Consider the following 18,391-nt stretch of genomic DNA (forward strand, 5'->3'; position numbering starts at 1 on the left):
TAGCCCCAATTATATGGACTCATAATTAACATGAAAAATACATTTTTTTTAAAGCCACAAGCTAGCTAGCTGCTCTTTGTTGTTTTGTAATAAAGTCATGAACATTGAGTAGGATTCGAGTTTTCTTTCCAACTTTCCTCCTTACACAAGTTGATAAAGAAGATATCGTGTAAAGAGTCTATCCGTAGCAGACAACTTTGGAAGTATATTTAATGATTCTAATATAGAAAATATATATATATATATATATAAGGAACATGTATCACACGCGCAAAATTTGAGAAAATACCACATGAATATTCGACCATAGTGGGTATTCAAGAATCAGTACATGAGATTTTAATGAATTTGAAACAAATTGTATTGAGAAGTAATCTGTATGGAATTCGTGGTGCGTCTATTTGTGTCCGTTTGTCTAATTTTATGAAATGATTATTTGTAAAAAATAATATATATTTTATAAAAATTATTGATGTCACTTAATAATTTAAGGCATATTAGAAAAAATAAAAAAATTAGTTCAAAATATCATATAATCCAATACATGTTTATAACATCTATAATTTTAGTAAAGATGTATACGAAAAATTTAATAAAAGTCTAACATAAACGGTAGTTCAAAATATGTGTCATTTGATATTTGTATTATTATTCATCAATTTATGTCATCTTGTAGACGATCAATAGAGACAACATTAAAATTCTTATTTTGCTGTTGATTGAGTCGATCAGGGACAACATAAAGTTAAAACATAATCTTTTTATAAAATTTGTGGTATAATATTTTCTATATATAGCATATATATAAATCCTAAAATATATTTTGAAGTTGTTGGCCGAATTTATTCTTTCTTGATTAGCTCAAGGATCACGGCCTTTGTCACGTACTCATTATAGCAAGCCTACGTGTGGAATATGACTTAGCGGAAGTTGCGTCCTACTACCATGAGAAAAGAAAAAACACTTTGATTAAACACACTTGTATTATATATTATATGAGATTTTTAAATTTAAAATATTCAATAATCTGAGTTAATGAAACGTATAATACACGTATATTATATTTAGGGATTTACGTCTTATGCACCTAATACACGTGTATATCTTAAGGAAAATGAGAAAAATATAATAACTAATCTTTAATTACTTATTATTATATAAACTATTAAGTATTATTATTATTGTGATTAATAAATCATATAACAACATTGAATGCTATCTCTCTCAATATTTATGTCTTCATTTTATATGTCAAACCGTTAAAACAAACGGTGTTAACTTTAACGGAAAAATAAGAAAAACCGTTAAAACAAGATTTTTCGTTTCATACACACTTTTTATATATAGAAGATATATATAGATAGATAGATAGATAGCCATCCGTGGTCAATCATTTTGATAATTAAATTATAATACTCTCTGCCTGATTGTTTAAGTTATTTGGACTTATGCATACGACCTCGACCTAGCTAGCGTCTCTCTCGATCCCCACCAAAACAAAACAAATTGTTAAATTATAGAATATTTTTTGAAAGGACTGAAGAATAAATGACAGGCCGGATATATAGGTTGAACTTTTGTCATGATACCAAGAGTAGGTAGTGCCACGTCCGTAGATTGTAAAGACATGATCGTGAGCTGCATGATGAGGGCCGGGACTTCCCTTCGATCGCGTTCTCTAGCTATACATGCATATATGATCCTCCCTAGCCAATAACATTATCTTCATCAAAAGTGGTGATCATGTATGATAAAAACGAGTTTGATAGCTAAGACTTACGCGGTACGGTCCATAAATCGTGAGAATTATTTATTTTCATTCATTTCTAATGAATTCATTAATGCATATAATATATATATATATATATGATCTTAATTGGCTTGTTTAATTAATTCCAATTTCTTATCAATTATTGCGACACCATATAATAAATTATATAGCTAGGCATGCCAACAAAAGTCGTTCAATAATTTATTTCTTGATCAATTAGTGTAAACGTGTATATATGGCTAGCTTGTAGCTATCCTGTGAAGTACTAGCGCCTAGGCACCAGGCTTGACATCGATCGACTACGTGTCCCTCCAAACAAGACATGAGACATAATCCGATTCTTCAAAAGAAAATTTTGAGTTTCGAAATCTCACTTCTTTTATAAAAATAAATAAAAATAGATCCATTATGGGGCAAGATTTAATTTGATTGTTAATTCTCACGATCCAAATATTTAAGGGATCGATATGCATTAATGCAAGGCAAAAAAACTTAAGGATACGTTTGCGTGGAATACATGGGAGTTTTCATTGAATTATAGTAAAGTTGTTATAAAAAATTGAAAATTAATTAATATTCCTCTCCTGCATTATATATTTCCAGATCTCACTGATCTGGAATAATTTGATGAGGGTAGTACCAAAGGTGTCGTTGAAATTCCTTATCTATTACATAATGCCTTCTTTGACTCGTTTACTTGATGTGATATCGATCACGTGGAAGGAAAATGATCAGATTGTTCTAGAGATTCTGATCATGCACGTTTACTACACTGCAAAAGGAACAAAAAGTCTTGCAATGAACAAATCAAGGTTAATTAGCTTATTCATTACCGTAGAATGTTTCTTCGTTTTTTATAATTTATTTAAGGAACATCATAATTATTTAGAATATTTGCAATAACAGTTGCACTAATTCAGGAAACGTCGACAATCATCTGAATGAATTATCATATATCAATTGTTCATCGTTATGAATATTATATTAAGGCCATAGACAAAAGCTAGTTAATGATGTATCAATCCTCAAATGACGCTGCTCGATCGTCTTTTTCAAACATATATATAATTAATTTTCAAGGGTACGCGCGTAGGTCTTCTTTCTCATTTTTAAAAATGGCGATCTCGTGAAGTTATGACAAAGTAGCTTTCTCTAATATATATGCCTTCATTAGATAAGGAATCTGTTTAATAATAACCTTATTCATTCACATGTGATCCTCGTCGTTATTGTTGTTTCATTTCATTTTACTTATTTATTTATTTTTAATTATTGAGTGCATGCGTGTGCGTGAGGCCAGGGGACTAAATTAAGGAGATCGCTTTCAAGTTCTAATTCAAATCTAAATTAGGCGTCAAGTGAGAGATAGAGTGGATTCTATAATTACATTCATATCGTTAATATTTATTATTATAACCTAGATAAATTTTTTGATAATATTAAATATTTAATCAAGAGAAATATTTGGTTTACATTAAAATCTTACACACTAACGTAATTTAATTTAATTTAACCATTTCTCACTTGAAGTTCGTTCTTGTTTGGAATTGGCCAAATGGTTTGTATTAAGAGTTTAATCAGTCCAGTCCGATCCAAGGGAGGTCACGAATAGAAAGTTTCGATCTATCATTTTTGCTAGACTGAACCATTAGTTATTGATCCATCAACATTTTTTTCTTCTTTTTCTTTTTTTGACAAAAAAATTTATACAGAAAATTAATTAAATTAATAAAATTAAAATTAAGTAATCTATTTTCTCTCTAATATTTTATATATTGTTAATGAATATTAAATAATTTTATTATATATATGGCCAATAATAATCCCTTAAAAATATCTATATATACACACATTCAATCGGTCTCGATCAGATCGAGTTTGGACCATCGTCTTACACCCTAATTTGTATATTTTGGGGAGATGGAAAATGGAACAAATTGTTTTTATGTTTTTAAGATAAGTAATATTAGCTACAAATCTCAACCAAGTTTCTTATAAATAAATAAGTTCCATTAAAATAAATAAATTTTTTTACAATTTTTTTATGGTATGTCCTACATGTTACAAAGAGACTCGGCAAAATTTATTTATTTACAATTTTTATGGTATGTCCTACCGTCTACTTATCTCAGTGGCAGCGTCAGAAGCAAAGCAAACCCGAACTAAAATTACTGAAGTAATACCAATAACAACGACTGTGTATCAAACCCGTACTAAAAACCAAAGGAATAGTTTCAAAGGAAAGCAAACCCGAAACGCAAATCTAGTTACAAAGACCTTTTCATTGACCTTTTTCTCTTCCTCAGAGATTCTCAAGTTGCTTTCGTGCATTCAACATGAATACGGGGAAGTATTCCTGAACCTCATATCTCTCACTCTCCATGAAAACCTTCCATAAAATGTCTATTCCTTTCTTTTTATCTTAATTTGCCAATTTCCAGTCAAAGAATATATATATATGCAGGAAGCTCCGTATTGGATGTGGATGAAGAGGAAACAAATCTTAGAGTCGGATTCTCAAAGATCAATGATTTGTCTGAACAACAGGACATGGGAAGAAAAGGCTTTTGCAGAAGATGCAGCTGGGCCTCTTGGGGGATGCATATGGCCTCCAAGATCTTATTCTTGTAGTTTTTGCAACAGAGAGTTCAGGTCTGCCCAAGCCCTAGGTGGTCATATGAATGTTCATAGAAGGGATAGAGCAAGGATGAAAGAATCTCTTAGCTCCTCCAATGATGTAGCCCCCCATCATCAAAATCATCATGGCCAGAATCGTTCCAAGTCCCTGGGTGCTCAGTTTCCAACTGATGTTTGTAAGTTGTTTCCCAATCGAGACCCTAAATCTAGTCCTAATATTGTTGCATCAGGTGCTCTATCACCTTCGTGGGTTTCAGCCTTGTACACTTCAGAAAATTTTAGTGAACAACGTTCTTCAGCGCCTGCTCATTCTTCTTCTATTGCTCAATCCTGGTCCGATCCTGTGGGCGTTAGACTTCTCATGAGTATCTCAGAATCAAAACATGGATTGGCAAATAATCCGAGGGAAGAAGATTCTACATGTTTGCGTAATGATGATTATGTGGAAACGGAATTTTCTGTCGGTATGAATTCTTTTGTTTGCCAAAATCGACCAACTGATGGGTCTCCTAGGGATGAGGCGATCAGTTGCAAAAGACCCAAGGCTGCTGTTTCTTCACTGTCGTTCTTCCTTAAGGCATGTTCGGATGCTAGATACCACCTTCAGTCAGAGGTAACCGAAGTAGTTAAGCCAATCAGCATGGAGGACTTGGATCTTGAGCTCAGGTTGGGTGATCCAGGATCACCTAAAGTGAAGCAGTAGGGTACAATTATATATATGTGCCAAGTTACATTTTGTTTGCTGTACGGAGAGAGAATATTTGATATTGTTTGCAGCTTCTCATGAGTTTCTGTTTCCTTTCCGACCTCTTTCTGATCTTATGGCTAACAGGCAGAGGCAGCTCTGTTTCTATTAGAATCTTGATTGAAATGAAAGGATTTTATTTTTCAATGAGCTGACTAAATTACACGTCTCCATTAATGTATCAGCTGATATATTTCCTTTCTATCTGTATTTCTGGAGCTAGCTAGTTGGCTGTTATCATCAATCTCGATCGGTTTGCACCATCTTCCACTTTCTTCTTATGATATAGAATGGCAAGATGGATCAGACGTACTAGTGGTTGGTAGGAGACAATTGAGGGAAAAGATGAATGTAGTTGCATCTCATTTTCAATAATACAAAACTTAAACAGATCTGAACATGTGCAATATTGATATTAAATATTCTACGATCTAGTTGCTGGCCGGCCTGTGTTCTGATGGATCTGTTCCGATCTTATAGTTCAATTAATATTGGAAAGCTGACATAATATTTTCTGAATTCAGTATCTATGGTTTTCTAACAATAGGGTTAATTATTATGAGGCGTGATCCCGGTCCTAGAAACAATATTAGATGCAAAAGTGCAAACAATTATCATTTACTCGCTGTGTTAATATATGTTAATTAGATCTTTTCTGGCCGGGGTTGGTAATCCAATATTACTCTCACACTGTGACACCCTTTGTTAACTGCAAGTTCATACGTGGAGAGAGAGAGAGAGAGGAATTGACAGGCTCAAGGAACTGACATTTAAAAGTCAGTTCAGCTACAATATCCCCAAGGATTAAAAGTAAGAGCTAGCTAGACAGACATGACAAAACATGGATTCCCTTTTCACCTGTATCATTACCATCAGCGAAATCTATTACCCTCACATTCCAGTCCTCCCAATAAATTTCAAACTATTCGATTCTTTTCCACACTTTTTACTCGATTTAAACCCTCCAAATACTCCACCAACTCCGTGGGATAAAAAACAAGACAATTATTTTATTTAGCCCGAGAGAGAACATTAATATAGATTTATATATATATAATCTATAATATCATTGGCATCATTTACCTTTTTGTTTTTCCTTTTGGTGCTATACTTGGTACTGATTATATATAAGCTCTTAATTAACAACCGAGGATCATCACCAACCCTAGAACTAGAAGCCTAAAAGCATCCGATAATTTTCAATGTTTCGAAACCCTAGGTCCTGTCTGGACGTTGTAGTAATGTGGTTGCTGTTTATAGCCACCTTTCGACAACGACGGGTCCTCCAGTATAGATCCATGGCGAGGTTTGGTTGTTTTTCAATGCTTCTTAACAAGGAAAATCGATAAAACATCGCTTTTGACTTGATGGGTCGTTCGGAGTGAAAGCAACTGTGCTGATGATACATTGCTGTGTTTAGAGTGATTTATGTTTCCCAACAAATTTTGTTCCCATAAAAGATGCTTTGTAGTACGAGATAATTGATGGGTTCTCTGTGTTTAACTTTGGGTTCAGGAAATGGGCAGATGGGAGAGAGAGTGAGGTTAGTGTCTTGGTCTTTGGTTGCTATTAAGTGTCTGTTTTGTGTAAGAGAGTTGTAATATCTGTTCGACTCGTGTGGATTAATTAAGAAGTTGGGTCCTTTTTTTTAGTAAACAGTTATAATTAGCGAGGTGATCTGAGTGTGCATGGCTGGCTCTGTCTGAGTGAATTTTAACGTACGTACAGTCGCAGACAGAGAGGCACATGGGTATAACATGTATGATATGTCTCCATCTGATTTCTTCAAAGATTCACTTATAGTAAGCCAAAAGTAGAAAGAAAAAACAAAGGACATTTTCTCAGCTTTACACAGGTTTCTTTAATTTAGGCTTGTTTGAAAATTTTATGGTTACCATATATATGACGGTTTCTCTTTCTGTTCCTGTTTTTTCTTTCGACTATATTTTCCTTTGCCATTTTTGTTCTTTACAAAAACATAACCCCAAGTTGGCGGAAGAAAGATTGTATTTTTACAGACCACATTTTACGTATTTATTTCTATCATATATATAAACAAAACAAAACAAAAAAAAAAGCACACCGAGGTATGCATATAGGATCCCAAATGATGGCTTCTCGTGGGGGTATATTACTGCATTTTCATCGAATGAGAAAATGTTCAGATTAACCTTAAAATTTAAATACATCCGGCCTAGTCTTCTGCAATTAGTGGTGGCTGGTGGCCGGCCAAGCGTGTACGTACCTAGAAAAATATCAGTATTCTTGTACAACGGCTTTTTGAAGTACCAAACAAATCATGAATTGGGCCCAACCTAGCTAGCAAGCACGTACGTACATCACAGAATGTTATCAGGGTGTTTGGGCAAATTGCAAAATAAGAATATCATGTACGTGTAACGTGGGACTGGGATCGGATCACTAGAACTAGATAAAGGTGAATCGAAAAACTTTTCACACCATATTCTAATAGCCAACACATTATTTTCCTCGAGAAACGGAGAATTTGAGATTGATCCATTTATATAGGAATTTTATATCATATTTCTATATATATAAAAGAGTCGTTTTTTTTTTTTTTTGGCTCAACTAGTACTTCTTTTGGGTCTTGACTCTTACGTTCTAGATACGTGTGTTTTAGCTTTGAGCAATACTACATACAGTTGTGTAATTGCAAACGTCGCGCAATCGCTTTGAAAAAGAGTGGGGTCCACGATTAAAAAGTTAACTTTTTTTCATGTGAGTCCCATATTAATTCATTTTTTTCAAAACGTGATACAGAGTGAAATCTGAAATGAACTAAAATGAACTATTGTTTATTCAAAGTAACTTTACAGTATGAATCCTCTGTATTTATAACAGAGAATAGAAAGAAGAAAGTAAAGAAGAAGTGAATAACAGAAATAACAGAAAGTGTAACTAACTAACTAACTATTACATTCACGTGTTGCATTAAGTCTTCTTTTATCTGTGATAGTCCCCCTCAAGATGATGTGTATATATTATGCACATTCATCTTGGATAAAAGAACCTCAAATGACTTAGAACCCAAAGGTTTGGTCATTAGATCTGCAACCTGATGAGCAGAAGAGACATGCAAAGTGGTGATCAAACCTTCTTGTAACTTTTCACGCACCAAGTGATAGTCTATTTCTATGTGTTTAGTACGTTCATGATAGACTGGATTGGCTGTTATGTGAAGAGCCGCTTGATTATCACAAAATAGGAGAGCTGGTTGATTGTGCTGTTGATGCAGATCAGCAAGTAAAGCTTTGAGCCAAATAATTTCACAAACTGTGAAAGCCATTGATCTATATTCAGCCTCAGCTGAAGATCGTGATATTGTGTGTTGCTTCTTAGATTTCCATGATACAAGAGAGTTTCCAATAAAAATACAATAGCCACTAATTGATCTGCGAGTATCTGGGCAGCTAGCCCAATCTGAATCTGAAAAAGCTTTGATATGAACCTTTGATGAAGCTGGAAACAATAGGCCTTGTCCAGGGGCAGACTTGAGATATCTTAAGATTCTCATAGCAGCTTGTAAATGGGGCATTCGAGGGCTATCTAAAAATTGGCTAAGGCGATGTACTGCAAATGTAATGTCAGGTCTGGTATGAGTCAAATACAATAATCTGCCAATTAGCCTTCTGTAAGCTGAAACATCATCTACTAATTCACCATCATCTTTTGATAACTTCACATGAGTATCCATAGGAAATAAGGCTGGTTTTGCAGCAAGTAAACCAGAATCTGAAATGAGTTCTAAAGCATACTTTCTTTGAGACAAAGAGATGCCCTTTTTTGATCTAGCAATTTCCATGCCAAGAAAAAATTTTGCTGGCCCCAAATCTTTCAACTTGAACTCAGCACTTAGAGATTTTTTAACAATCTCAATTGCATCTATATCACTACTGGCTAGCAATATATCATCTACATACAACAATAGAGCAACAAATGAATTTCCTTCTTTCTTGGTAAACAAGGAATAGTCAGCTTTCGATTGTGAGAATCCCATGTTAAACAGCACAGAGATAAACTTAGAATTCCACTGTCTTGAAGCCTGCTTTAAACCATATAGAGATCTTTGTAATTTACATACTCTTTTGTCCCCCTTTCTAAGATAACCTGGAGGAGGCTTCATATAAACTTCTTCATCTAATTCCTCATATAGAAATGCATTATTAACATCTAGATGAAAAAGATGCCAATTGTGTATTGCAGCAAGTGATAGAACACACCTCACAGTGACCATCTTTGCAACAGGTGAAAAAGTCTCAAAGAAATCCAAGCCTTCCTTTTGAGTATACCCTTTGGCAACAAGTCTTGTCTTGTGTCTCTCTATTGAACCATCAGAATTGTATTTTATCTTATATACCCACTTACAACCTATAGGAGTTTTATGAGGTGGTAATGTGGTGAGGGCCCAAGTGTCATTCATTTCTAATGCAGATAATTCTGCAGACATAGCAGCTCTCCAATGAGCATGCTGGACAGCTTGGTGATAAAATGAAGGTTCTAATTCTGAAGAAATAGCAACAGAGAAGATTTTATGTGATTCAGATAATTTGGAGTAAGAAAGAACCTCAGATATGCTATATTTATTACCTGGATTAGTAGCAGGATCCCTGGTAGATGATTGAGAAGCAGAAGTAGCTAAATTGCAATGATAGTTTTGCAAATAACTAGGCATCTTATGCTGTCGAGTTGATTTTCTCAAGGGTGGAAATTGATATTCATCATGTAAGGATAAATCTGTACTAGGTTGAGTAACTGAATCAGAAGGAAGAATTTCTGATTGCAATGATTCAGAATGGATTACATTTTCACTGTAATCTGGAACTGGTTTTGGAAGAACTGGAGTGAAATTTTCTGAAATGCTATTTGGCTGAGATGCATTTTCAGTTATGGAATCTGCATTCGAGTGACATGAAAAAGGAAATATTGATTCATGAAATATTACATCTCTGGAAACAAAGAATATTTGCTGTTCCAAATCATAAAGCTTGTAGCCTTTTATACCAAATGGATATCCTACAAACATGCATTTTCTTGCCCTTGGTGAGAATTTTGATCTGTTTTTGGTAAGGGTTGATGCATAACATAAACATCCAAAAACTTTTAAATGATGATATGTTGGAACTAAATTGTACAAAATTTCATGTGGAAATCTGTTATTCATTACTAAAGAAGGAATTCTGTTAATAAGATATGTTGCAGTAAGTAAGCATTCTCCCCAGAAAATCAAAGGTATATTGGATTGAAACTTTAAAGCTCTTGCTACATTTAATAAATGTTGATGTTTTCTTTCAACTATAGAGTTTTGTTGAGGTGTTTCTACACATGACACTTGATGCATAATTCCTTTTGAATTAAAAAAATTTGTCATTTTGAACTCTAAACCATTGTCAGATCTCACACATTTTATTTTCTTCTCAAATTGTGTTTCAACCAGATTATAAAAAGTAATGAAGATATTTTGAACTTCAGATTTTGTTTTCATTAAGTATGTCCAAGTAAATCTAGTGTGATCATCCACTAAGGTAAGAAAGTATCTAGAGCCATTATGAGTTGAAACAGCAAAAGGACCCCATATATCAGCATGAATAAGATTGAAAGAAGAACTTTTATTATATGGATGAGTCTCAAAAGAAAGCCTTTTCTGTTTGGCTAGAGGACAAACTGTACAATGATTATCAAGTTTGTCTAAAAAACTAATATCTGATACATTCTTTGAAAGGAGATTCAATCGAGACATAGAAGGATGTCCTAATCTACTATGCCAGATTTTGGAGTTTGTGACAGAGTTCACATTATTTGATTTTGGTGGAAACTCAACATCATAAGCACCTGATTGTTGCAAGATGTATAGCCCAGCAGACTTTCTAGCAATCCCAATCATCTTCCATGAGGTAAATTCTTGAATAAAACAAACATCAGGTAGGAATATAAAAGTGCATTTCTGTGATGAAGTAAGTTTGCTAACCGAGAGCAAATTATATGAAAAAGATGGTACACAAAGTACATCTTTGAGAATTAAATTTTCAGACAATTTAACTGTGCCAAGATGGGTGACTGGTACAGTGTTGCCATTTGGAAGCTTAACAGAAGTGTTTAAAGACTTTGTTATGGAGGTAAAGATATCAATGGAGTGAATAATATGGTCTGTAGCACCAGTGTCTATAATCCAACTATTCTGAAATCTTGATGAAAATGATGAACAATTTGAAGAAAAAATGGAAAAACTCATACCTCGAGTGGTTTGAGAAGAATTATTAGAAATAACATTGGTTGCTTGATGAGTGCTGGTTTCACTAGATTGTGAGTGGATTAAGGCTAACAATTCCTAACAATCCTCTTGAGAGAAAGGCAGATTATTATAAGACTCAAAGGGTGTATCAAGAAGTTGGCTTGTGACTTGATTTGCTGATGAAGACTTTCCTTTCTGTCGATAGTTGTTAGATTTGAAACCAGGAGGATAACCATGTACTTTGTAACATTTATCAACCGTGTGATTAGTCATCCCACAATGAGTGCAAATCAATCTTGCTCTTCTGTACTGCTGATTTCCAGGAACAAATCTTTGGCCTGATGATTTCGATTCTTGCATTTTACTCATAAAAGCAACAGTATCAATGGCACTGGTTCTACTAATTTCTCTCTGTTTCTCTTCTTGGACCATTAAGGAAAAAACCTTGTTTATCTCTGGTAGAGGTTCCAACATCAGAATCTATCCTCTAACAGGAGAAAAACATTCATTCAATCCCATTAAGAACTAAATGACATGTTGTCTATCTTGATATTTCAAGAATTGCTGAATAGCATCATAAGTGCAGGTTCTTAAAATACCACAAGAACAAGTGGGAATTTGATTGTAATCAACCAATTCATCCCATAAAAACTTGAATTTCGTGTAGTAATCTCTTACCGACATATTTTCTTGAGTCAACATCGATAAATCTTTCTGAAGTTGAAAAATTCTTGGCCCATTTCCTTGTGTGAATCTGTTCTTGATTTCTTGCCACATATCCTTAGCAGTTTGAGCACAGATGATGCTGGCCCCAATTTCTCTTGATACAGAACTGATGATCCAAGAAGATACCATATTGTTGCATCTTTCCCACAAATCACTCGAAGTATCTGTTGAAGCTGGTCGAACAATCGATCCATTTACAAATCCAATTTTATTTTTTGCCTTCAATGCCATAATCATGGACCTGCTCCATGTATGGTAATTTTCCCCAGTGAGGACGTTGGATACCAAGATTGCTCCTGGTGAATCACTATTCTGTAAGTGGTATGGACTGCTTTCCATATTCGTAGTGTTTGAAATAGAAGCAGAAATGGATTCTGAATCAGCGGACATTGAATTCTTTTACACTGATACCATGATACAGAGTGAAATCTGAAATGAACTAAAATAAACTATTGTTTATTCAACGTAACTTTACAGTATGAATCCTCTGTATTTATAACAGAGAATAGAAAGAAGAAAGTAAAGAAGAAGTGAATAACATAAATAACAGAAAGTGTAACTAACTAACTAACTATTACATTCACGTGTTGCATTAAGTCTTCTTTTATCTGTGATAAAACGACTGCACGCCGCTTACATAACCACGACTGCAAATATCATTTCTCTTTAACTTTTTTACCTCCAAAAGATACCTGGTCGGCTTTACAGTGTTGAATCGAAAACCACTCCAACACCTACCTCACTTAATTTTATTCCTTAATTCCTAGCTACGTACGTACGTCAGTTTTATACCTGGCCTCTCTTAATTCATCGCTGCGGAACCAGATCAGGAACTCATATCTATTGATGGAGGTGGAATGAGCGCAATGGTACTTTTCAGTATTATAGTTTATCAAAATTATTTTACCGATATCGATCTTTCCATGAATATGATTTTAATAATGATAAATGAAGTTGTGGCATCGAAGTACTGGCCGTGATCTGTTACATTATAGGCTAGTTTCTTCACATGCACGTGTTTGTCCTTTGTATCTTCTTAACACGGATTGAATACTTCCTGGTTTTATTTGTTTTTGGAGATTTTCATGTGATGTTATGCTTATAATTTTGGTGAGATTTCTTTTTCCATTCCGGAAAACTTCGCCAGCCAATAAGATCCCAGAATGGCCTAGAGAGGAGGCAAAGATCAATAACCAAGTGCTTTGAAAGAACTTGCATGCATGCTGTATAAATCGTCACGTCAGTACAAACATAACTACCAAAAGATTAGCATTGCAAACTATGTAAAGTTCAAATCATGTCTAAATCAAATGTTCGGAGCCAGAAAGTAGACATCAGAATTGGCCCAATAAAATGACAATGGAAGGCCCAGTGGTCCAATCTTAGTGTCAAAAATAGCCTATAAAGTTTAAACTAACGCCATCATATCACCCTTTCAAAACAAAACAAAATACCATTATATCACCAGTAGTACTTATAATATCTACAATCTTTTTTTTATGTAAAAAAATGTAGATTTTAATTATTAGAATTTTATTCTAATAATTTTTTTCAGAGTGTAGATCATCATTTTTTCTTAATAAGTATGTCTAATATATAGAATATTCAATTATATAAGTTGATTTTTTTTTTATTAAAATCCAAATTCGACATCTCTATTTATATCATATTGAATTATCATATACAAACGTGTAGAGTAGATAATAAATAATTTAGAGTATCGTTAGTTATTGTGTGAATTGCGTAAGTGCAATATAATTTTTTAAAAATAATAAAATTTATAATTAAAATTTTAATTTATTTTATATCTGTATTTATTCACTTTTTAAATAAATATTCCATAATCATAAATATTATTCAATAATTTAAACAATAATGTTAATGAAAAAAAAAAAAAGTAGCTCGGCTACGACCCATTGGGCTTGGGGTTGGGTTTAGGGTCAGGCTAAGGGTTAAGGTTAGGTCATTGACCGACTCACGGGTCAACTCTCGCCTCAAGGTCACCCCGTACAGGATAGGAGGGAGTCATTGCTTGACAGCGTAGTCTCTTCGACGTGGCGGATGATCGTTGGGGGTATAGATACTGATATCAATATACTATTACGTTGTGTCGCGACTGCGTTGTATGTTACTTTGACCGGCGTTGTTCAAATAGCAACTGCCAAAGATGGCCACGCGTCGTGCGAAAGGCAACCATTAAATATTAAAAAGATTTGAGGAGAGTTAAAAATAATAATATTACGTAGATTCTATTTAGATATATTCAAATTTTTTTAATTAAAATATATAAAATATATTGAAATAAATTTAATTTTTTTATAAAAAATTTAATAAATAAATAGTCATATTAATAATTTATTTGAGATAAATTGAATTTGTTTAATAATCAAACATAACATTAGTTGTAACTTTTTTATAATGCTACATCCCCCCTACTTTCTTTTTTTTTTGAGAAGGAATGCTACGTGCACTTTTAGGCCTGGTTGGAATTGATAAGTGGTCTCATTTTATTTTATAATTATAATTTTTTAAAATTTTTATATAAAATATAATAAATAATTTATAATTAAATTTTTTTAAATCTAAAATAATAATAATAATAATATTTTATTTTATTTTTATTTTTTATTTAAAATTATTCCATCTCACCTCTAAATGTACAAGTTTGAACTTTAATTTTTCAATTACTTTACTTTTTGGTGCAATTTATAACTATACAAATTTTTATTTTTTACTTTAGTAACAATAGGGCAGAAGGCCCCATAAATCTGACAAGGATATGTGTTAGGTGTAAAATAGATTAACATTCCGTTTGAATGTTAAATTGAGTTGGGATAAAAGTTAAAAGTTAAATAAAATATTATTATAATATTATTTTTTAATATTATTATTATTTTAATATTAAAAAAATTAAATTATTTATTATATTTTATATTAAAATTTGAAAAAATTATAATAATTAGATGATATGAGTTTGGAAACTAAATTGGCCCTTCCACCCGCTGTCTAGCATCATCAAAGGAACGGAGAGATTGAAGAGAAGAAAATGTAAGAGCTTAAAGAGGTGAAAATAAAGGGTAACCAAGTCACACTCACAAAAGGAGAATGTAACGGGAACAAAAAAACGATAAGAGATCAAATACTTCCAAGAGGCCTCGATATAAGGAAATTTTCTTATTATTACCCCCTTACCATTTATTTACTATTTAAATTTATTTAAAATTTTATTTTTTTATCATTTTTTAAGTATTTTTTTAATACCCTTAATCATTTAAAAAAATATACAACTTTAGTAACAGGCATGCCTTGTTGTCTTAATTGATCTATTGCATTTATCTTTCTTTCCCCCTTTTTTCCAATACTCATCTATTGTAGTAACTTCAAATTTTAAATAAAAAATTAGAGGAACTTGATTTCAGTATAATAAATCAAGAAAAAAACCTTTATACATATACAAATTAGGTTTTTCTCTTAGACATATACAAATACAATAAGATTCGGATATTTATACAATTCAAGTTGGAAATTTATGAGTGATAATCCAAGTTGGAAACCCCCTACTAGCAATGAGATCTCGATTTCCTTCGATGTGGCAGTTAAGATCTCAGTTAGTATACAGTTTGCAGAGACCATACAGGAAACATTATAGTGTGTCGCAGAGTTTTACAGTAATCGTAAGATTCATAAATTAAATAATGGATAAGCTTTAGCAGATTTTATTGTGATCAGATTAGCCAGCAAAAATGGATGGAAGAAAATCAAAATTGAAGGGGACTCTCAAGTGGTAATATCAGCATTGAACAGCCCACTTAACACTTCTGACTAGACAATAGAAAATTTGATCAATGATTCAAGAGTTTTCCTGAACAACTTTGAAAGATGGGAAGCAATAAAGATACACCGAGCTCAGAATCGATGCGCATATTTTAATGAGCATCTTCAAATGTTGAATTTGGAAAAATACCCGAAATCAATATTCCATAATACTTACTGAATTTCCGTGGTAGAAAAGACCCTCCCACTTATGGTTTGTAATTTAAAATGTCTAGTTTGGTTAGTAATAATAGGAGTAACTGAAAGCTATGTATTTATTATATATAAGTAATGAAAGTGATCTATCGTTGGACCAAAAAAAAAAAAAGTTTTGTTCTTTGTGGTACAATACCTTAGTAGATTTATTGGATGGGATGGTTGAGAAGGGAGGGTTTTTGTTAGGACTGTTTATTGGATTCATGTCATATTTACTCTATGAGCAATGATGAATCCAGGCATTTTTAAGTTTGTAGGTATGATTTGTAGTTGTATTTATTTTATTTTGAAATATAATTAATATATAAATAAATATAATTTATTTATATTATATTTGTACTAAAACGAAATATATTAACATTTATGAGAAATGTTATAAATATAAAGAAATTATATAAAGTAAATTTATAAATTGACGTGATTTTATAAAATTTGTTATATCTACCTAATGAGAAAAATAACTTTATAATTCAACATATTATATCCAATTATATCAATTTATAAATTTATTTTTATATAATTATTTTATTAATAAAATATTTTTCTTATGTATTTCGTTCTAATATATCAATCAAAACAGTCACCGAACAGATTTCAAAACTGTAATTAATAAATGATGGTCAGTTTGTCATTGCTATCGTAGGTGGAATTCAGACAGTTAAAGGTGTGGCGCCCATTTCCATATATATTATATATATATATGTATGCGAAATTGTGGGACGGGCAGTTTTAGGAGGATTTATACAAAAATATAATGAAATTTTGTGCAATTAAGAGATGACACTAAATGGCTTTAAAAGCTAATTTGTTCTAACAGAAATTCTTCAATCAACACTCCAAGAAGCTTTGCCAACATGTTACTTTCATGGAGTGTGACGCCTCCAAATTTTGTTTGAGATCGGACGGACATTTAAAGCGTCGAGACATGCAACACAAGGTTACCTACCCCCGTTCATGACATATAAAATGCAATATTCCTAATATGAATCTAACAATATGCAATATTCGCAGCGGATAAATTTTTTTTCTTTAGCAATACTATGCACCAAATTGAAAATATCCCAAATGTTTAAAACATACTTCATACATAAAAATCAATTGAACAACTAAGATCACAACACTAGTCCAAAATGGTTATGATCTAAAAAGTAATAAAAATGCAACTCAATCGTACAAGTAGTAATTTACGTTAATTACTATATCAACATTTATGTCGCACCGTCACTTAGTCAACTGTGTCTAGTTGATCAGCTCCTGATTCTCTTTCAGGTCCTGTAACAAGATCTACCATTCGGGGATGGTAGTTGGGACAACCAAAGTGAGATTTGATTACAAATCTCAGTAAGTTAACAAAAAACTTCCACACAAGCTAATGATGCATGGATGACAGTAAAAGCATAAATGCATAATCAAATTCATAAGTAATTAAAGCATAACTTGGAGTACAACATAACATAATTGACATAATTTAAATTGAAACATGAACTGAACTTGACTTGACATGAACTTGATCTGAAACTTGACTTAGCATGAACTTGCTTTGAAACTTGAATTAACATGAAAAATACATACTCCACAGTTGTTGTGGCCCCATGTATTTTACGTGTAAATACATACTCCACAGTTGTTGTGGCCCCATGTATTCTACGCAAAATTGACTTAACATGAAAAATACATACTCCACAGTTGTTGTGGCTCCATGCATTATACGTATAAATACATACTCCACAGTTGTTGTGGCCCCATGTATTATACGTATAAATACATACTCCACAGTTGTTGTGGCCCAATGTATTCTACACAAACTTGACTTAACATGAAAAATACATAATCCACAGTTGTTGTGGCCCCATGTATTCTACACATCACAATTGTAGTTAAATACATACTCCACAGTTGTTGTGGCCCCATGTATTCTACACAAACATAATGTACTCAAGATGAAACGTGACTGGAATACAAAAGGACTGAAACCCTGACGTAACATAACGTGACTTGAACATAACTTGAAATACATGACCAACTTGAGATAGAAACATTTCGTAACATGGCATAACATATAATAGACAACATATTTAACATGACATATTTGCAACAGTGAATATTACATGACTTGACATACATGTAATAGATGGCATACTTAGCATGACGTATTTGTAATGTACAGTAATACATAACAGAATATATTATGTAACAGATAAAAATTGATGACAGAATAAATTCTGTATAATAG

The 18,391-nt window shown here is 32.7% G+C and overlaps 2 protein-coding genes across 2 annotated transcripts; one reads left to right on the plus strand and one right to left on the minus strand.

Moving 5' to 3' along the window:
• The first annotated feature begins 3,986 nt into the window (after positions 1 to 3,986).
• Positions 3,987 to 5,300, plus strand: LOC122301431 (zinc finger protein 10-like). The gene has a single exon (XM_043112789.1). The coding sequence runs from the start codon at positions 4,230 to 4,232 to the stop codon at positions 5,109 to 5,111; it is 882 nt and encodes a 293-aa protein (XP_042968723.1). The 5' UTR covers positions 3,987 to 4,229; the 3' UTR covers positions 5,112 to 5,300.
• Positions 5,301 to 11,499: 6,199 nt separating this feature from the next.
• Positions 11,500 to 12,519, minus strand: LOC122301926. Its single transcript, XM_043113275.1, has 2 exons — positions 12,082 to 12,519; positions 11,500 to 11,883 (listed from the first exon to the last, which is right to left on the minus strand). The coding sequence occupies exons 1-2, from the start codon at positions 12,517 to 12,519 to the stop codon at positions 11,500 to 11,502; spliced, it is 822 nt and encodes a 273-aa protein (XP_042969209.1).
• Between the last annotated feature and the right edge of the window lie 5,872 nt (positions 12,520 to 18,391).

Source organism: Carya illinoinensis, chromosome 2 (genome assembly GCF_018687715.1).
Source record: "Carya illinoinensis cultivar Pawnee chromosome 2, C.illinoinensisPawnee_v1, whole genome shotgun sequence".
NCBI classification, from domain to species: domain Eukaryota; kingdom Viridiplantae; phylum Streptophyta; class Magnoliopsida; order Fagales; family Juglandaceae; genus Carya; species Carya illinoinensis.